This window comes from Lampetra fluviatilis, chromosome 59 (genome assembly GCF_964198595.1).
Source record: "Lampetra fluviatilis chromosome 59, kcLamFluv1.1, whole genome shotgun sequence".
Taxonomy (NCBI): domain Eukaryota; kingdom Metazoa; phylum Chordata; class Hyperoartia; order Petromyzontiformes; family Petromyzontidae; genus Lampetra; species Lampetra fluviatilis.
The window spans coordinates 2,706,776-2,728,497 of NC_136333.1; the positions used below are offsets into that span (position 1 = coordinate 2,706,776).

The window sequence follows — 21,722 nt, forward strand, 5'->3', positions numbered from 1 at the left end:
ACTCACCTACCCACCCACCAAACCCACTCATGCAAAGACAACAGTTCACGGACTGTCGGGGCAAGTGCTGTTAGCGTGCAGCGCCTATGAAGGCCGGCACGGCACACGAGGGCGTAGGTTGCGTTTACGCACCGCACCAGGCTTAAATTTAAAGCTATTTAATCTGATTACATAGTTTTAATTTTACCAGGTCAAGCCCACTCAGCTCTTTTTCAGACTCGAAGTGGCTTATCATCGTATGGAAATGCACAGCACTCCAAGCGCTCTGAAAGCGTGACGTTGATTCTAACTGTGGAGGGAAAAACCGGAGGACCCGGAGAAAAAAACACACGTGACCACGGGGAGAGAGAGAGACGCCGCAAAATCCAAATACACAGTAGCAGGCGTCAGGGTTGGGATTGAACCCACGACTTCCTGTAGACCAGGCGAGGTAGTTAACATCTCATAGCCACCGTGATGATGATGATGAGAGAGAGACACGCAAACTCCAAATATACAGCAGCAGGCGTCGTCAGGGTCGGGATTGAACCCACGACCTCCTGTGTACCAGGCGAGGTAGTCAACATCTCATAGCCACCGTGATGATGATGATGAGAGAGAGACACGCAAACTCCAAATATACAGCAGCAGGCGTCAGGGTTGGGATTGAACCCACGACCTCCTGTAGACCAGGCGAGGTAGTTAACATCTCGCCATCGCGGCGGTCCGACTCATTTGAGGTCGAGCGGACCTAGGGGAGGCCCAGGACCGGCTCAGATCATCGTCGCCGGCGTTGGCGAGTCCCCATGCTGGTGTGGGCATTGATTCAAACCCATCACACCTCTCTCCGGGGGCGGTTGGTAAAATGAATACCACTTTGTGGGGTGTGGGGATGGGGTCAACGGTAATTGTCCGTCGAACAGACTCGCTCCCGCCACAGGAACGTGGAGTTTCCACCGATGCCGCGCGCCGCTCACCGATGTTGGCGGGGAGGTGCATGGTGGCCTCTTCTCGCAGCGTGAATGCCCTGACGGCAAAGGTAAAGACAAAGATCCCCCCCCCCCGTGTTAGCCTCAAAAAGAGATTGTGGGGGCAAGTGGTTTGCTAACCGCCTGCACCACCACCACCACCACCACCGCCACCACCACCGCCACCACCACCGCCACCACCACCGCATGTACACTCACACAGTCACACACAGACACACAGACATACACACAGACATACACACAGTCACACACACACACAGACACACACAGACACACACACAGTCACACACAGACACACACATACACACATGGACACACACACACACACATGGACACACACACACGGACACACACACACACGGACACACACACACACACATGAACACGCACATGGACACTCACACACAGACACACACACACACATAAAGATAAAGATCCCCCGTGTAGCCTTAACAGACTGTATTGGCAAGTGCTGTTAGCGAGCGCATATGAAGGCCGGAACGGTACACGAGGGGGTGGGTGGCCAGCACCACGCCCGACCGCCTTTGTCTCCCCAGTGGCGATGTTTGCACATCGCACCGGGTACTCAATTGAGGCTGAGTCGACCTAGGGGAGGCCCAAGACCGGTTCAGATAATCGTCACTGGCGTTGGCCGTGAGCGGGAATCGAACCCGGGTGGCCAGGTTCGTAGCGCAGCGCGCTAACCACTACACCACCGCTCCACAGAAACACACACACACACAGTCACACACAGACACTCACACAGTCACACACAGACACACACACAGACACACACAGACACACACACAGTCACCACGCCTGGCCACCTTTGTGTGTGTGTGTGTGCATCTGTCCCGTGACCTCCTCCTGCCCCCAGCCTGGCACATCGGTCAACCCACAGCACCTCTGGGGTTCTGTACCGAACATCCCCCCCAACCCCCCCACCAACCCCCCACACCCAACAACCCCTCCCATAATCCCCCCCACCCAACCCCCCGAACCCCCCCCCCCCCCCCCAACAACCCCCACACACCCAAAACCCGTTGCCGGCGGTGAGAGCCGGCGCTCACCGCCGGCTCCCAACCCTGGCGCTCACCGCTCACCGCCACCGCTCACCGCCACTGCTCACCGCCACCACTCACCGCTCACCGCCACCGCTCACCGCCACCGCTCACCACCACCGCTCACCGCTCACCGCCACCGCTCACCACCACCGCTCACCGCTCACCGCCACCGCTCACCGCCACCGCTCACCGCTCACCGCCACCGCTCACCGCCACCGCTCACCGCCACCGCTCACCGCCACCGCTCACCGCCACCGCTCACCGCCACCACTCACCGCCACCGCTCACCGCTCACCGCCACCGCTCACCGCCACCGCTCACCGCCACCGCTCACCGCCACCGCTCACCGCCACCACTCACCGCCACCGCTCACCGCCACCGCTCACCGCCACCGCTCACCGCCACCGCTCACCGCCACCGCTCACCGCCACCACTCACCGCCACCGCTCACCGCTCACCGCCACCGCTCACCGCCACCACTCACCGCCACCGCTCACCGCTCACCGCCACCGCTCACCGCCACCGCTCACCGCCACCGCTCACCGCCACCGCTCACCGCCACCGCTCACCGCCACCGCTCACCGCCACCGCTCACCGCTGGCGCAGGGCGGCGTCGTCCCGCAGGACGCCGTCTCCTCCCGTGGCGGCGAGCAGGCGCTGCAGCGTCGCTCGCAGCTCCCTCCACGCACCGCAGCCCAGCGCCATCAGCCCGTTCAGAGAAGCCTGCACACTCGCACGCACGCACACACGCATGGGGGGGTCAAGCCACGGAGGTAGAAAAAATAAACAGAAACATCAGCACGTTTCGATCGCAACACGAGCACTCGTCATCGGGTGAAAGATTAGCGAGAGAGCTGCTGAGGTTTGTGATGGGTGCAGCCCAAGGGTCACAAGCCAAGTGGGTGGGGCTAGAGATGAAATGTGCATGTCAATGTAAGAACGTTTCGATTTAAAGCTTCTTTCGTGACTGCAGGGATTCATCTTCTTGGTTCTTTCGGTAAAGTCACGTAGAAGGGAAATAATAAAATAATAAAAATAAAACATAATAAAACTTCGATTTAAAGCTTTCGTGACTGCAGGGATTCATCTTCTTGGTTCTTTCGGTAAAGTCACGTAGAAGGGAAATAATAAAATAATAAAAATAAAAGTCACGTAGAAGGGAAATAATAACGCAAGCAGCCGTCCTCAGGTGAAGAACAGGTCTGTCGAGAAGACAGACTCTGTCTTCTCGACAGACCTGTTCTCCACCTGAGGACGGCTGCTTGCGTTGTGGCCGAAACGTCGTGAGAATTATTTAATTATGTTTTATTTTTATTATTTTATTATTTCCATTCTACGTGACTTTACCGAAAGAACCAAGAAGATGTAAGAACGAGCAACGGTTTCGTTAATTCAGGACATCTCACGATCTCCACGCGATTTTCTTACCAGTTTCGATGTACCATTGGAACCTCATTTGGCAGTAAAAAAATATGATAATTGATTTTTTACCCTTCTATCTGGCAACAAAACTTACACCTTTTTTACAAGGAGTCATGTTTGCATAGACCACGATACCTGCAGCCATAATGCAAACAAAAAACATAACTCTGATAATATTTGCACTGTCCTTGAAGTTGATTGGTCCACACCCGAGACAGCTTTCCTTAGAGCCTAGTCTCACATGGTGTTGGACCAGATGACGCCAAAAGGCGCACAACTCAAAGACAATGCACCATCAGAGTATGAGAGCTTGGGGTAAGCATTTACACCATTGGAACCTCATTGCGTGAGTGAGTGAGCGTGTGTGTTAGTGTGTGCATGTGTGCATGGGTGTGTGTGTGCGTGAGTGAGTGTGTGCGTGTGTGTGTGCGTGTGTGAGTGCGTGTGTGAGTGCGTGAGTGAGTGAGTGAGTGAGCGAGTGAGCGAGTGCGTGAGTGAGTGCGTGAGTGAGCGTGTGCATGTGTGCATGGGTGTGTGTGTGCGTGTGTGTGTGCGTGTGTGAGTGCGTGAGTGAGTGAGCGAGTGAGCGAGCGAGTGCGTGCATGTGTGCATGGGTGTGTGTGTGCGTGAGTGAGTGTGTGCGTGTATGTGTGCGTGTGTGAGTGCGTGAGCGAGTGCGGGAGTGAGTGCGGGAGTGAGTGCGTGAGTGAGTGCGTGCGTGTGTGCATGGGTGTGTGTGTGCGTGTGTGAGTGCGTGCGTGAGTGAGTGAGTGTGTGCGTGTGTGCGTGTGTGTGTGTGTGCGTGTGAGTGCGTGAGTGAGAGCATGCATGAGTGCGTGAGCGAGTGCGTGAGTGAGTGTGTGCGTGTGTGCATGGGTGTGTGTGTGCGTGTGTGAGTGCGTGCGTGAGTGAGTGAGTGTGTGCGTGTGTGCATGGGTGCGTGTGTGAGTGCATGAGTGTGTGAGTGAGTGCGTGAGTGAGTGCGTGTGTGCATGGGTGCGTGTGTGAGTGAGTGTGTGCGTGCGTGAGTGAGTGCGTGCGTGTGTGCATGGGTGCGTGTGTGCGTGTGTGAGTGAGTGTGTGCGTGTGTGCGTGTGTGAGTGCGTGAGTGAGAGCATGCATGAGTGAGTGCGTGAGTGAGTGCGTGAGTGAGTGTGTGCGTGTGTGCATGGGTGTGTGTGTGCGTGTGTGCGTGTGTGTGTGCGTGTGTGAGTGCGTGAGTGAGTGCGTGCGTGTGTGCATGGGTGTGTGTGTGCGTGTGTGAGTGCGTGAGTGAGTGAGTGCGTGCGTGTGTGCATGGGTGAGTGTGTGCGTGTGTGAGTGCGTGAGTGAGTGAGTGCGTGCGTGTGTGCATGGGTGTGTGTGTGCGTGTGTGAGTGCGTGAGTGAGTGAGTGCGTGCGTGTGTGCATGGGTGTGTGTGTGCGTGTGTGTGTGAGTGCGTGAGTGAGAGCATGCATGAGTGTGTGAGTGAGTGCGTGAGTGCGTGTGTGTGTGCGTGTGTGCATGGGTGCGTGTGTGTGTGCGTGTGAGTGCGTGAGTGCGTGTGTGTGTGCGTGTGTGCGTGAGTGAGTGTGTGCATGGGTGTGTGTGTGCGTGTGTGAGTGCGTGAGTGAGAGCATGCATGAGTGAGTGCGTGAGTGTGTGCGTGAGTGAGTGTGTGCATGGGTGCGTGTGTGTGTGCGTGTGTGTGTGCGTGTGTGCATGGGTGCGTGTGTGCGTGCGGCGCTCACCTCGCTGAGCACGTGTTGGTGAGGAGCGAGCTGGGGCCCGCCGAAGGCCTCCTTCACCACGCCCAGGTCCAGGATGTGGTCCCCGATCGCCACGCCGATCCTAGGCCGAGGCTGCGCCCACACAAAGACAAAGGTCCCCCCCACCACCGTGTAGCCCACGTAGACTGTTGGGGCAAGTGCTGTTAGTAGCGAGTAACAGGGGTGGGTGAAAGGGGGGGTGAAGGGGGTTGTGTTTCAGATGGAATCGAATCCACGTTCTCCCGGTCGCGTGTGTGTCTGTGTGTCTCTTTGTCATTGTGCATGTGTCTGTATGTGTCTGTGTGTCTCTGTGTGTCTCTTTGTCATTGTGCGTGTGTCTCTGTGTGTGTCTGTGTGTCTCTGTGTGTCTCTTTGTCATTGTGCGTGTGTCTCTGTGTGTATCTGTGTGTCTGTGTGTCTCTGTGTGTATCTTTGTCATTGTGCGTGTGTCTCTGTGTGTGTCTGTGTGTGTCTGTGTGTCTCTGTGTCTCTCTTTGTTATTGTGCGTGTATCTCTGTGTGTGTCTGTGTGTCTCTTTGTCATTGTGCATGTGTCTGTATGTGTCTCTGTGTGTCTCTGTGTGTCTCTTTGTCATTGTGCGTGTGTCTCTGTGTGTGTCTGTGTGTCTCTGTGTGTCTCTTTGTCATTGTGCGTGTGTCTCTGTGTGTATCTGTGTGTCTGTGTGTCTCTGTGTGTATCTTTGTCATTGTGCGTGTGTCTCTGTGTGTGTCTGTATGTGTCTGTGTGTCTCTGTGTGTCTCTTTGTCATTGTGCGTGTGTCTCTGTGTGTGTCTGTGTGTCTGTGTGTCTCTGTGTCTCTCTTTGTTATTGTGCGTGTATCTCTGTGTGTGTCTGTGTGTCTCTTTGTCATTGTGCGTGTGTCTCTGTGTGTGTCTGTGTGTGTCTGTGTGTTTCTTTGTCATTATGCATGTGTCTGTGTGTCTCTGTGTGTCTTTGTGTGTGTCTGTGTGTCTCTGTGTGTGTCTGTGTGTCTTTTTGTCATTGTGCGTGTATCTCTGTGCGTGTCTGTGTGTCTCTTTGTCATTGTGCGTGTATCTCTGTATGTGTCTGTGTGTCTCTTTGTCATTGTGCGTGTGTCTCTGTGTGTGTCTGTGTCTCTTTGTCATTGTGCGTGTGTCTCTGTGTGTGTCTGTATGTGTCTGTGTGTCTCTTTGTCATTGTGCATGTGTCTGTGTGTCTCTGTGTGTCTCTGTGTGTCTCTGTGTGTATCTGTGTGTGTCTGTGTGTCTCTTTGTCATTGTGCATGTGTCTGTGTGTCTCTGTGTGTCTCTGTGTGTGTCTGTATGTGTCTGTATGTGTCTGTATGTGTCTGTATGTGTCTGTGTGTCTCTGTGTGTCTCTGTGTGTGTCTGTATGTGTCTGTATGTGTCTGTGTGTCTCTGTGTGTCTCTGTGTGTCTCTGTGTGTGTCTGTATGTGTCTGTATGTGTCTGTGTGTGTCTCTTTGTCATTGTGCGTGTCTCTGTGTGTGTCTGTGATCCAGAGTCTGAGACTGAGAAGCTACCTGGTCTGTCGCTCCACACGAAGCTTCGGGTCTTCTCGGCCACTGTCATGCCCTCCCCTTCTCTACGCTCGCGAAACGTGGACCCCCCTAACTGAACCAATCAGGCTGGCCTGCCTACGATCCAGCCTGGGTTCAACCAGTAGGCTGGATTGTGTGAGGAGCTCACGAATCCTTGAAAGATTTGGACAAAGTCCCATCGGTGAGCTCCTCCAGCAGGCAAGGCTACGTTGGCTGGGTCATGTAGCCCGCATGCCCAGCCACCGCATGCCCAAGCAGCTTTTGTTCGGCCGAATCGAGGGGGCTAAACGGGCGCGGCACGGGCTAGAGAAGAGATGGAGTGATGTGGTACAGGAGGACGTGGAGCTGAGTGGACTTGCCGATGACTGGTACCAGCGGTGTCAAGATCGGCCTCTGTGGAGGAGGCTCGTGAAGGACGCTACTGGGCAGTTGGAGGCAGTCGCCCTCCAACAACAACGGAGGGCGGAGGAGCGACGCTCACAACAATGAGCAGAGCGCCGGGTGGCTAAAGCACAGCAAGTTGCCACAGTAGGGGGCACAGGTGGTGCATCAGCCACTCATCTGAGTCAGCTGACCCTTGGCACCTACTGGGTCTGCCCCGTGACCTCCTGCCAGCGGGCGTTCGACACTTCACGTGGCCTCAAGGTGCACATGGCCTGGCACAAGCGTCGTGGTGACGTCAAAGCCACTTAGTGGCGAATGGCGGTTGTTGTTGTTGTCTGTGTGCGTGTGTGGGGCTGTGTCTGTGTCTACGTGTGTGTCTGTGTGTGTGTGTCTGTGCGTGTGCGTGTGGGGCTCTGTGTCTATGTGTGTGCGTGTGCACGTCTGTGTGTCTGTGTGCGTGTGTGTGCGTGTGTGGGGCTCTGTGTCAGTGTGTGTGTCTGTGTGTGTGTCTGTGCGTGTGCGTGTGGGGCTCTGTGTGTGTGTGTGTGCGTGCGTGTGTGCGTGTCTGTGTGTGCCTGCGTGTGTGTGTGTGTGTGTGCGTGTGTGTGTGCGTGTCTGTGTGCGTGCGTGTGTGTGTGTGCGTGTGTGGGGCTCTGTGTCAGTGTGTGTGTCTGTGTGTGTGTCTGTGCGTGTGCGTGTGGGGCTCTGTGTGTGTGTGTGCGTGCGTGTGTGCGTGTCTGTGTGTGCGTGCGTGTGTGTGTGTGCGTGTGTGTGTGTGCGTGCGTGTGTGCGTGTCTGTGTGTGCGTGCGTGTGAGGCTCACGTTGTCGTGCGTGGAGAACACGCCGTAGGGGAGGTTCTCCACGGGGAAGTCGGAGTCGGCGGGCACCGGGATGAACGACGACGCCATGGCTGATTGATGCTGGCACGGCACACGGCACACACACACACGGCACACACACACACACACGGCACACACACACACACGCACGGCACACGGCACACACACACACACACCACACGCACGGCACACGGCACACACACGGCACACGGCACGCACACAGCACACACACGGCACACGGCACGCACACACGCCACACGCACACGCGGCACACACACACACGGCACACGCACACGCGGCACACACACGCACACACGGTACACACACGGCACACACATGGCACACGCACACACACGGCACACACATGGCACACGCACACACACGGCACACACACACGGCACACACGCACGGCACGCACACACACGGCACACACGGCACACACGGCACACACATGGCACACACGCACACGGTCTACGTCAGAATGAGTATTTAAGACAGGAGGAATCCCATGAGCTATGAAGCGCGTTTTTCCCCACAGATGTCCAGGAGGGGGACGGAGTAAGAACGTGACAACAACAACAACCAAAATACAAAAAAGCACGAGAGTGCAAAAGTATAGGAAAGGTTAAATTTTGACTTCCGTGACTGCAGCAATTCATCTTATTAGGTCATTTCAGTTAGCAGGCGAGATGGTGAGTGGGTGCGTGAGCTGGTGAGTGGGTGCGTGAGCTGGTGAGTGGGTGGGTGAGCTGGTGAGTGGGTGGGTGAGCTGGTGAGTGGGTGGCTGAGATGGTGCGTGGATGGGTGAGCTGGTCAGTGGGCGGGTGAGATGGTGAGTGGGTGAGATGGTGAGTGGGTGCGTGAGATGGTGAGTGGATGGGTGAGCTGGTGAGTGGGCGGGTGAGATGGTGAGTGGGTGCGTGAGCTGGTGAGTGGGTGGCTGAGATGGTGCGTGGATGGGTGAGCTGGTGAGTGGGCGGGTGAGATGGTGAGTGGGTGCGTGAGCTGGTGAGTGGGTGCGTGAGCTGGTGAGTGGGTGGGTGAGCTGGTGAGTGGGTGGCTGAGATGGTGAGTGGATGGGTGAGCTGGTCAGTGGGCGGGTGAGATGGTGAGTGGGTGAGATGGTGAGTGGGTGCGTGAGCTGGTGAGTGGGTGGGTGAGCTGGTGTGTGGGTGGCTGAGATGGTGCGTGGATGGGTGAGCTGGTCAGTGGGCGGGTGAGATGGTGAGTGGGTGAGATGGTGAGTGGGTGCGTGAGATGGTGAGTGGGTGCGTGAGCTGGTGAGTGGGTGGGTGAGCTGGTGAGTGGGCGGGTGAGCTGGTGAGTGAGTGGGTGAGCTGGTGAGTGGGTGGCTGAGATGGTGAGTGGATGGGTGAGCTGGTCAGTGGGCGGGTGAGATGGTGAGTGGGTGAGATGGTGAGTGGGTGCGTGAGATGGTGAGTGGGTGCGTGAGATGGTGAGTGGGTGAGATGGTGAGTGGGTGCGTGAGCTGGTGAGTGGGTGCGTGAGCTGGTGAGTGGGTGGGTGAGCTGGTGAGTGGGTGGCTGAGATGGTGCGTGGATGGGTGAGCTGGTCAGTGGGCGGGTGAGATGGTGAGTGGGTGCGTGAGATGGTGAGTGGGTGCGTGAGCTGGTGAGTGGGTGGGTGAGCTGGTGAGTGGGCGGGTGAGCTGGTGAGTGAGTGGGTGAGCTGGTGAGTGGGTGGCTGAGATGGTGAGTGGATGGGTGAGCTGGTCAGTGGGCGGGTGAGATGGTGAGTGGGTGAGATGGTGAGTGGGTGCGTGAGATGGTGAGTAGGTGCGTGAGATGGTGAGTGGGTGGATGGGTGGGTGAGATGGTGAGTGGCTGGGTTGATGAATGAATTTGTGAGTGAGTTTGGGCCCTGCCACACAATGGCCAACTCTTGTGTCACAGAGCCCGGGGGTAGGGAGGGAGTTTCGCAACGCCATCTGTGTGCGACCCACCAACCCTGGCACTACTGGGTCACAGGCCCCGCTGCAGCTGACGCAGGCTCACGCCCCCCGAAAGTCGCAAGTCCACCTCTCCCCTCTCGCTTCTGTGCTCTGGCGTTTCATCTGCGTTCTGTGTTTGCCCAGCCATGTGTTTGTGTTTTGGTAAGAGAGTGAGAGAGCGAGAGAGAGAGCGGATGAGAGAGTGAACAAGTGAGAGAGTGAACAAGTGAGAGAGCGAGAGAGAGAGCTAGACTTGACTTTCAAAACAACTTCTATTGCCGCCAGCAGCAGCAACAGCACTGGAGGCGATTTCGATACGAAACGCACAAAGTCACCAGCAACACAAATGAAAACAAACGCTACAAATCCACGCGCTGTGGCGCTAAAAGCACCGCGCACAACACGAAAGAAAAGTCCTGTTAGCGAGTAGCAGCACCCATGAAGGCCGGCACGGCACGACGTCCGCCCGTCCGCCTTTGTCTCCCCCAGTGACGATGCTTGCTCACAGCACAGGTACTCATTTGAGGCCGAGTCCACCTAGGCGCGAGCCAGCGCCGATTGACCGCGAGCGGGAATCGAACCCCGCCCTGGGTCGCCGGGCGTGGCGCGCTAACCACTGCGCCTCCACTCACCGCTCACCACAACCATCACAACCACCACCACGCTCACCAAAACCACCACAACCACCCCCACCACAACCACCACGCTCACCACAACCACCACAACCACCACCACGCTCACCCCCCCACAAACTCACCCCCCCACAAACTCACCCCCACAAACTCACCCTCACAAACTCACCCCCCACAAACTCACCCCCCACAAACTCACCCCCCACAAACTCACCCCCCACAAACTCACCTTCCCACGCTCTCACCCCCACACGCGCTCACCCCACACGCTCACCACCCACGCGCTCACCCCCCACAAACTCACCCCCCACACGCTCACCCCCCACAAACTCACCCCCCCACGCGCTCACCCCCCCCACGCTCACCCCCCCCCCACACGCTCACCCCCCACACACCTCCTGCGCATTCCTAACGCAGGCAGAGGAGCCACTCCCCTGCCCGCGGGCTCGCCATGGAGGTCGGTGGCTGTCCACACCGGGCCACGGATTAAACCCCTCCCCCTCACTCACCTCTCTCACTCACCTCACTCACTCACTCATCTCTCTCACTCACTCACCACTCACTCACTCCTCTCTCTCACTATCTCACTCACCTCTCTCACTCACTCACCTCTCTCACTCACTATCTCACTCACTCACCTCTCTCACTCACTCAGTCACTCACTCCTCACTCACTCACTCACTCACCTCTCTCACTCACTCAGTCACTCACTCCTCACTCACTCACTCACCACTCACTCACTCAATGTCGGTGGCTGTCCACACCGTGCCACGGATTAAACCCCTCCCCCTCACTCACCTCTCACTCACTCACTCACCTCACTCACTCACTCACCACTCACTCACTCCTCACTATCTCACTCACTCACCTCTCTCACTCACTATCTCACTCACTCACCTCTCTCACTCACTATCTCACTCACTCACCTCTCTCACTCACTCACTCACCACTCACTCACTCACCACTCACTCACTCACCACTCACTCAATGTCGGTGGCTGTCCACACCGTGCCACGGATTAAACCCCTCCCCCTCACTCACCTCTCACTCTCCTCACTCACTCACCTCACTCACTCACTCACCACTCACTCACTCACTCCTCACTATCTCACTCACTCACCTCTCTCACTCACTATCTCACTCACTCACCTCTCTCACTCACTATCTCACTCACTCACCTCTCTCACTCACTCACTCACCACTCACTCACTCACCACTCACTCACCACTCACTCACTCAATGTCGGTGGCTGTCCACACCGTGCCACGGATTAAACCCCTCCCCCTCACTCATCTCTCACTCTCCTCACTCACTTACCTCACTCACTCACTCACCACTCACTCACTCACTCCTCACTATCTCACTCACCTCTCTCACTCACTCACCTCTCTCACTCACTATCTCACTCACTCACCTCTCTCACTCACTCACCACTCACTCCTCACTCACTGACCACTCACTCACTCACTCCTCACTATCTCACTCACTCACCTCTCTCACTCACTATCTCACTCACTCACCTCTCTCACTCACTATCTCACTCACTCACCTCTCTCACTCACTCACCACTCACTCCTCACTCACTCACCACTCACTCACTCAATGTCGGTGGCTGTCCACACCGTGCCACGGATTAAACCCCTCCCCCTCACTCACCTCTCTCACTCACTCACTCACCTCACTCACTCACCACTCACTCACTCACCACTCACTCACCACTCACTCACTCAATGTCGGTGGCTGTCCACACCGTGCCACGGATTAAACCCCTCCCCCTCACTCATCTCTCACTCTCCTCACTCACTCACCACTCACTCACCTCACTCACTCACTCACCACTCACTCCTCACTCAATCACTCACTCCTCACTATCTCACTCACTCACCTCTCTCACTCACTCCTCTCTCTCACTATCTCACTCACTCACCTCTCTCACTCGTCACTCACTCACCACTCACTCACTCGTCACTCACTCACCTCACTCACTCACTCATCTCTCTCACTCACTCACCACTCACTCCTCACTCACTCACTCACCACTCACTCAATGTCGGTGGCTGTCCACACCGTGCCACGGATTAAACCCCTCCCCCTCACTCATCTCTCACTCTCCTCACTCACTCACCTCACTCACTCACTCACCTCTCTCACTCACTCACCTCACTCACTCACTCACCTCACTCTCCTCACTCACTCATTTGTCACTCACTCACTACTCATCTCACTCACTCATTCCTCACTCACTCACTACTCACTCACCTCACTCACTCACTCACTCCTCACTCACTCCCCACTCAACACTGCCCATAGACTCAACACTGCCCATAGACTCAACACTGCCCATAGACTCAACACTACCCATACTCAACACTGCCCATAGACTCAACACTGCCCATAGACTCAACACTGCCCATAGACTCAACACCGCCCATAGACTCAACACTACCCATAGACTCAACACTGCCCATAGACTCAACACTGCCCATAGACTCAACACTGCCCATACTCAACACTGCCCATAGACTCAACACTACCCATAGACTCAACACTGCCCATAGACTCAACACTGCCCATAGACTCAACACTGCCCATAGACTCAACACTGCCCATAGACTCAACACCGCCCATAGACTCAACACTGCCCATAGACTCAACACTACCCATACTCAACACTGCCCATAGACTCAACACTGCCCATAGACTCAACACTGCCCATAGACTCAACACTGCCCATAGACTCAACATTACCCATAGACTCAACACTGCCCATAGACTCAACACTACCCATAGACTCAACATTACCCATAGACTCACACTGCCCATAGACTCAACACTGCCCATAGACTCAACATTACCCATAGACTCAACATCACCCATAGACTCAACACTGCCCAAAGACTCAACACTGCCCATAGACTCAACACTGCACCATAGACTCAACACTGCCCATAGACTCAACACTGCCCACAGACTCAACACTGCCCACAGACTCAACACTGCCCATAGACTCAACACTGCCCATAGACTCAACACTGCCCAAAGACTCAACACTGCCCATAGACTCAACACTGCCCATAGACTCAACACTGCCCATAGACTCAACACTGCCCATAGACTCAACACTGCCCATAGACTCAACACTGCCCATAGACTCAACACTGCCCATAGACTCAACACTGCCCATAGACTCAACACTGCCCATAGACTCAACACTACCCATAGACTCAACACTGCCCATAGACTCAACACTGCCCATAGACTCAACACTGCCCATAGACTCAACACTGCCCATAGACTCAACACTGCCCATAGACTCAACACTGCCCATAGACTCAACACTGCCCATAGACTCAACACTGCCCATAGACTCAACACTGCCCATAGACTCAACACTGCCCATAGACTCAACACTGCCCATAGACTCAACACTGCCCATAGACTCAACACTGCCCATAGACTCAACACTGCCCATAGACTCAACACTGCCCATAGACTCAACACTACCCATAGACTCAACACTGCCCATAGACTCAACACTGCCCATAGACTCAACACTGCCCATAGACTCAACACTGCCCATAGACTCAACACTGCCCACAGACTTTCTTAGATGTGGTTCTACAAACGAGAGGCTCTCACAAGCCTACACACAGACGCGCGTGTACAGACAAAGATAAAGATCCCCCGTATAGCCTTAACATACTGTTGGGGCAAGTGCTGTTAGCGAGCACATGTGCATACACACACACACTTACCCCTACACTCACCCCTACACTCACCAATGCACTCACCTATGCACTCACCTATGCACTCACCTATGCACTCACCTATGCACTCACCTATGCACTCACCTATGCACTCACTCACCTATGCACTCACCCACCCCTATACTCACTCACCCCCACACTTACTCATCTATGCACTCACTCACCTATGCACTCACCCCCACACTCACCCCCACACTCACCCCCACACTCACCCCCACACTCACCCCCACACTCACCCCCACACTCACCCCCACACTCACCCCCACACTCACAGATGCACTCACCTGCTGCCGACTGTGGACTCACGTTGATTCGACTGAGGCGAATTCGATTTAGCGCAGAATAAGTTTTTCAATAATCGATTCCACGCTAAGAAGCGTGATGGAATCGATTCTTCGGTAGACTTTCGATTCCTATGAGAAACAATGGGAGTCCAAAGGTTTGGGTTAGACGGGAATCGATTCCTTCAATGCTGAGCCATGCCCCCGATTCTAACCAATCAGCAAAGAGAACCGGAACGCCCCCGCGGAGCATTCCCGCCAAAGTGCCAGAACAGAGGTTTTACCTCTACACCAGATTCTTATGTTCAGAACAGAGGTTTTACCTCTACACCAGATTCCTCTCGTCAGAACAAAGGTTTTACCTCTACACCAGATTCCTCTCTTCAGAACAGAGATTTTACCTCTACACCAGAATTTTCTCGTCAGAACTGAGGTTTTACCTCTACACCAGATTCCTCTCTTCAGGACAGAGGTTTTACCTCTGCACCAGATTCATCTCTTCAGGACAGAGGTTTTACCTCTAGACCAGGTTCCTCTCCTCAGGACAGAGGTTTTACCTCTACACCAGATTCCTCTCGTTAGAACAGAGGTTTTACCTCTACACCAGGTTCCTCTCTTCAGAACAGAGGTTTTACCTCTACATCAGATTCCTCTCTTCAGAACAGAGGTTTTACCTCTACACCAGATTCCTCTCGTTAGAACAGAGGTTTTACCTCTACACCAGATTCCTCTCTTCAGAACAGAGGTTTTACCTCTACACCAGATTCCTCTCTTCAGGACAGAGGTTTTACCTCTAGACCAGATTCCTCTCTTCAGGACAGAGGTTTTACCTCTAGACCAGATTACTCTCTTCAGGACAGAGGTTTTACCTCTAGACCAGATTCCTCTCTTCAGGACAGAGGTTTTACCTCTACACCAGATTCATCTCTTCAGGACAGAGGTTTTACCTCTACACCAGATTCATCTCTTCAGGACAGAGGTTTTACCTCTACACCAGATTCATCTCTTCAGGACAGAGGTTTTACCTCTACACCAGATTCATCTCTTCAGGACAGAGGTTTTACCTCTACACCAGATTCCTCTCTTCAGAACAGAGGTTTTACCTCTACACCAGATTCCTCTCTTCAGAACAGAGGTTTTACCTCTACACCAGATTCCTCTCTTCAGGACAGAGGTTTTACCTCTACACCAGATTCATCTCTTCAGGACAGAGGTTTTACCTCTAGACCAGATTCCTCTCTTCAGGACAGAGGTTTTACCTCTAGACCAGATTACTCTCTTCAGGACAGAGGTTTTACCTCTAGACCAGATTCCTCTCTTCAGGACAGAGGTTTTACCTCTACACCAGATTCATCTCTTCAGGACAGAGGTTTTACCTCTACACCAGATTCATCTCTTCAGGACAGAGGTTTTACCTCTACACCAGATTCCTCTCTTCAGGACAGAGGTTTTACCTCTACACCAGATTCCTCTCTTCAGAACAGAGGTTTTACCTCTACACCAGATTCCTCTCTTCAGAACAGAGGTTTTACCTCTACACCAGATTCCTCTCTTCAGAACAGAGGTTTTACCTCTACACCAGATTCCTCTCTTCAGAACAGAGGAGTTAACCTCTACACCAGATTCCTCTCTTCAGAACAGAGGTTTTACCTCTACACCAGATTCCTCTCTTCAGGACAGAGGTTTTACCTCTACACCAGGTTCCTCTCGCCAGAACAGAGGTTTTACCTCTACATCAGCTTTCTCCCTTCAGGACAGAGGTTTTACCTCTACACCAGATTCCTCCCTTCAGGACAGAGGTTTTACCTCTACACCAGATTCCTCCCTTCAGGACAGAGGTTTTACCTCTACACCAGATTCCTCTCTTCAGGACAGAGGTTTTACCTCTACACCAGGTTCCTCTCGTCAGAACAGAGGTTTTACCTTTACACCAGATTCCTCTCTTCAGGACAGAGGTTTTACCTCTAGACCAGATTCCTCTCTTCAGAACAAAGGTTTTACCTCTACACCAGATTCCTCTCTTCAGGACAGAGGTTTTACCTCTATACCAGATTCCTCTCTTCAAAACAGAGGTTTTACCTCTACACCAGATTCCTCTCTTCAGAACGGAGGTTTTACCTCTACACCAGATTCCTCTCTTCAGAACAGAGGTTTTACCTCTACATCAGATTCCTCTCTTCAGAACAGAGGTTTTACCTCTACACCAGATTCCTCTCTTCAGGACAGAGGTTTTACCTCTACACCAGATTCCTCTCTTCAGAACAGAGGTTTTACCTCTACACCAGATTCCTCTCTTCAGAACAGAGGTTTTACCTCTACACCAGATTCCTCTCTTCAGGACAGAGGTTTTACCTCTACACCAGATTCCGCTCTTCAGGACAGAGGTTTTACCTCTACATCAGATTCCTCTCTTCAGGACAGAGGTTTTACCTCCACAGCAGATTCCTCCCTTCAGGACGGAGGTTTAACCTCTACACCAGATTCCTCCCTTCAGAACAGAGGTTTTACCTCTACACCAGATTCCTCTCTTCAGGACAGAGGTTTTACCTCTACACCAGGTTCCTCTCGCCAGAACAGAGGTTTTACCTCTACATCAGCTTTCTCCCTTCAGGACAGAGGTTTTACCTCTACACCAGATTCCTCCCTTCAGGACAGAGGTTTTACCTCTAGACCAGATTCCTCTTTTCAGAACAGAGGTTTTACCTCTACACCAGATTCCTCTCTTCAGAACAGAGGTTTTACCCCTACACCAGATTCCTCTCTTCAGGACAGAGGTTTTACCTCTACACCAGGTTCCTCTCGTCAGAACAGAGGTTTTACCTCTACACCAGATTCCTCTCTTCAGGACAGAGGTTTTACCTCTAGACCAGATTCCTCTCTTCAGAACAAAGGTTTTACCTTTACACCAGATTCCTCTCTTCAGGACAGAGGTTTTACCTCTATACCAGATTCCTCTCTTCAAAACAGAGGTTTTACCTCTACACCAGATTCCTCTCTTCAGAACGGAGGTTTTACCTCTACACCAGATTCCTCTCTTCAGAACAGAGGTTTTACCTCTACATCAGATTCCTCTCTTCAGAACAGAGGTTTAACCTCTACACCAGATTCCTCCCTTCAGAACAGAGGTTTTACCTCTACACCAGATTCCTCCCTTCAGGACAGAGGTTTTACCTCTACACCAGATTCCTCTCTTCAGAACAGAGGTTTTACCTCTACACCAGATTCCTCTCTTCAGGACAGAGGTTTTACCTCTACACCAGATTCCTCTCTTCAGAACCGAGGTTTTACCTCTACACCAGATTTCTCCCTTCAGAACAGAGGTTTTACCTCTACACCAGATTCCTCTCTTCAGGACAGAGGTTTTACCTCTACACCAGATTCCTCTCTTCAGGACAGAGGTTTTACCTCTACACCAGATTCCTCTCTTCAGAACAGAGGTTTTACCTCTACACCAGATTCTTCTCTTCAGGACAGAGGTTTTACCTCTACACCAGATTCCTCTCTTCAGGACAGAGGTTTTACCTCTCCACCAGATTCTTCTCTTCAGGACAGAGGTTTTACCTCTACACCAGATTCTTCTCTTCAGGACAGAGGTTTTACCTCTACACCAGATTCTTCTCTTCAGGACAGAGGTTTTACCTCTACACCAGATTCCTCTCTTCAGGACAGAGGTTTTACCTCTACACCAGATTCCTCCCTTCAGAACAGAGGTTTTACCTCTACACCAGATCCCTCTCTTCAGGACAGAGGTTTTACCTCTACACCAGATTCTTCTCTTCAGGACAGAGGTTTTACCTCTACACCAGATTCCTCCCTTCAGAACAGAGGTTTTACCTCTACACCAGATCCCTCTCTTCAGGACAGAGGTTTTACCTCTACACCAGATTCTTCTCTTCAGGACAGAGGTTTTACCTCTACACCAGATTCCTCTCTTCAGAACCGAGGTTTTACCTCTACACCAGATTTCTCCCTTCAGAACAGAGGTTTTATCTCTACACCAGATTCCTCTCTTCAGGACAGAGGTTTTACCTCTACACCAGATTCCTCTCTTCAGAACAGAGGTTTTACCTGTACACCAGATTCTTCTCTTCAGGACAGAGGTTTTACCTCTACACCAGATCCCTCTCTTCAGGACAGAGGTTTTACCTCTACACCAGATTCCTCTCTTCATGACAGAGGTTTTACCTCTACACCAGATTCTTCTCTTCAGGACAGAGGTTTTACCTCTACACCAGATTCCTCTCTTCAGAACAGAGGTTTTACCTGTACACCAGATTCCTCTCTTCAGGACAGAGGTTTTACCTCTACACCAGATTCCTCTCTTCAGAACAGAGGTTTACCTCTACACCAGATTCCTCTCTTCAGAACAGAGGTTTTACCTCTACACCAGATTCCTCTCTTCAGAACAGAGGTTTTACTTCTACACCAGATTCCTCTCTTCAGAACAGAGGTTTTACCTCTACACCAGATTCCTCTCTTCAGAACAGAGGTTTTACCTCTACACCAGATTCCTCTCTTCAGAAAAGAGGTTTTACCTCTACACCAGATTCCTCTCTTTAGGACAGAGGTTTTACCTCTACACCAGATTTCTCCCTTCAGAACAGAGGTTTTACCTCTACACCAGATTTCTCCCTTCAGAACAGAGGTTTTACCTCTACACCAGATCCCTCTCGTCAGGATAGAGGTTTTACCTCTACACCAGATTCCTCTCTTAAGGACAGAGGTTTTACCTCTACACCAGATTCCTCTCTTAAGGACAGAGGTTTTACCTCTACACCAGATTCCTCTCTTCAGAACAGAGGTTTTACCTCTACACCAGATTCCTCTCTTCAGAACAGAGGTTTTACCTCTACACCAGATTCTTCTCTTCAGAACAGAGGTTTTACCTCTACACCATATTCCTCTCTTCAGAACAGAGGTTTTACCTCTACACCAGTTTACTCTCTTCAGGACAGAGGTTTTACCTCTACACCAGGTTCCTCTCGCCAGAACAGAGGTTTTACCTCTACATCAGATTCCTCCCTTCAGGACAGAGGTTTTACTTCTACACCAGATTCCTCTCTTCAGAACAGAGGTTTTACCTCTACACCAGATTCCTCTCTTCAGAACAGAGGTTTTACCTCTACACCAGATTCCTCTCTTCAGAAAAGAGGTTTTACCTCTACACCAGATTTCTCCCTTCAGAACAGAGGTTTTACCTCTACACCAGATTCCTCTCTTTAGGACAGAGGTTTTACCTCTACACCAGATTTCTCCCTTCAGAACAGAGGTTTTACCTCTACACCAGATTTCTCCCTTCAGAACAGAGGTTTTACCTCTACACCAGATCCCTCTCGTCAGGACAGAGGTTTTACCTCTACACCAGATTCCTCTCTTAAGGACAGAGGTTTTACCTCTACACCAGATTCCTCTCTTCAGAACAGAGGTTTTACCTCTACACCAGATTCCTCTCTTCAGAACAGAGGTTTTACCTCTACACCAGATTCTTCTCTTCAGAACAGAGGTTTTACCTCTACACCATATTCCTCTCTTCAGAACAGAGGTTTTACCTCTACACCAGTTTACTCTCTTCAGGACAGAGGTTTTACCTCTACACCAGGTTCCTCTCGCCAGAACAGAGGTTTTACCTCTACATCAGATTCCTCCCTTCAGGACAGAGGTTTTACCTCTAGACCAGTTTCCTCTCTTCAGAACAGAGGTTTTACCTCTACACCAGATTCCTCCCTTCAGGACAGAGGTTTTACCTCTAGACCAGTTTCCTCTCTTCAGGACAGAGGTTTTACCTCTACACCAGATTCCTCTCTTCAGAACAGAGGTTTTACCTCTACACCAGATTCCTCTTTTCAGAACAGAGGTTTTACCTCTACACCAGATTCCTCTCTTCAGAACAGAGGTTTTACCTCTACACCAGATTCTTCTCTTCAGGACAGAGGTTTTACCTCTACACCAGATTCCTCTCTTCAGAACCGAGGTTTTACCTCTACACCAGATTTCTCCCTTCAGAACAGAGGTTTTACCTCTACACCAGATTCCTCTCTTCAGGACAGAGGTTTTACCTCTCCACCAGATTCTTCTCTTCAGGACAGAGGTTTTACCTCTCCACCAGATTCTTCTCTTCAGAACAGAGGTTTTACCTCTACACCAGATTCCTCTCTTCAGAACAGAGGTTTTACCTGTACACCAGATTCTTCTCTTCAGGACAGAGGTTTTACCTCTACACCAGATTCCTCTCTTCAGAACAGAGGTTTTACCTGTACACCAGATTCTTCTCTTCAGAACAGAGGTTTTACCTCTACACCAGATTCCTCTCTTCAGAACAGAGGTTTTACCTCTACACCAGATTCCTCTCTTCAGAACAGAGGTTTTACCTGTACACCAGATTCTTCTCTTCAGGACAGAGGTTTTACCTCTACACCAGATTCCTCTCTTCAGAACAGAGGTTTTACCTCTACACCAGATTCCTCTCTTCAGAACAGAGGTTTTACTTCTACACCAGATTCCTCTCTTCAGAACAGAGGTTTTACTTCTACACCAGATTCCTCTCTTCAGAACAGAGGTTTTACCTCTACACCAGATTCCTCTCTTCAGAACAGAGGTTTTACCTCTACACCAGATTCCTCTCTTCAGAACAGAGGTTTTACCTCTACACCAGATTCCTCTCTTCAGAACAGAGGTTTTACCTCTACACCAGATTCCTCTCTTCAGAACAGAGGTTTTACCTCTACACCAGATTCCTCTCTTCAGGACAGAGGTTTTACCTCTACACCAGATTCCTCTCTTCAGAACAGAGGTTTTACTTCTACACCAGATTCCTCTCTTCAGAACAGAGGTTTTACCTCTACACCAGATTCCTCTCTTCAGAACAGAGGTTTTACCTCTACACCAGATTCCTCTCTTCAGGACAGAGGTTTTACCTCTACACCAGATTCCTCTCTTCAGAACAGAGGTTTTACTTCTACACCAGATTCCTCTCTTCAGAACAGAGGTTTTACCTCTACACCAGATTCCTCTCTTCAGAACAGAGGTTTTACCTCTACACCAGATTCCTCTCTTCAGAAAAGAGGTTTTACCTCTACACCAGATTCCTCTCTTTAGGACAGAGGTTTTACCTCTACACCAGAT

The 21,722-nt window shown here is 52.1% G+C and overlaps 1 protein-coding gene across 2 annotated transcripts in view; it reads right to left on the bottom strand.

The window, feature by feature from the left end:
• Positions 1–14,719, bottom strand: part of FAH (fumarylacetoacetate hydrolase) — a 51,560-nt gene extending 36,841 nt beyond the window's left edge. The window contains exons 1-5 of one of the 2 annotated variants that reach the window (XM_078880862.1): positions 14,604–14,719; positions 7,952–8,050; positions 5,186–5,296; positions 2,628–2,755; positions 957–1,006 (exon numbers count right to left, since the gene is read on the bottom strand). In XM_078880862.1, coding sequence (XP_078736988.1) covers positions 957–1,006; positions 2,628–2,755; positions 5,186–5,296; positions 7,952–8,038 — 376 coding nt within the window. In that variant the 5' untranslated portion in view covers positions 8,039–8,050; positions 14,604–14,719. Of the gene's footprint in view, positions 1–956; positions 1,007–2,627; positions 2,756–5,185; positions 5,297–7,951; positions 8,051–9,932; positions 10,046–14,603 lie in introns of those variants that run through there. The other variant, XM_078880863.1, reaches the window with a different exon arrangement.
• Between the last annotated feature and the right edge of the window lie 7,003 nt (positions 14,720–21,722).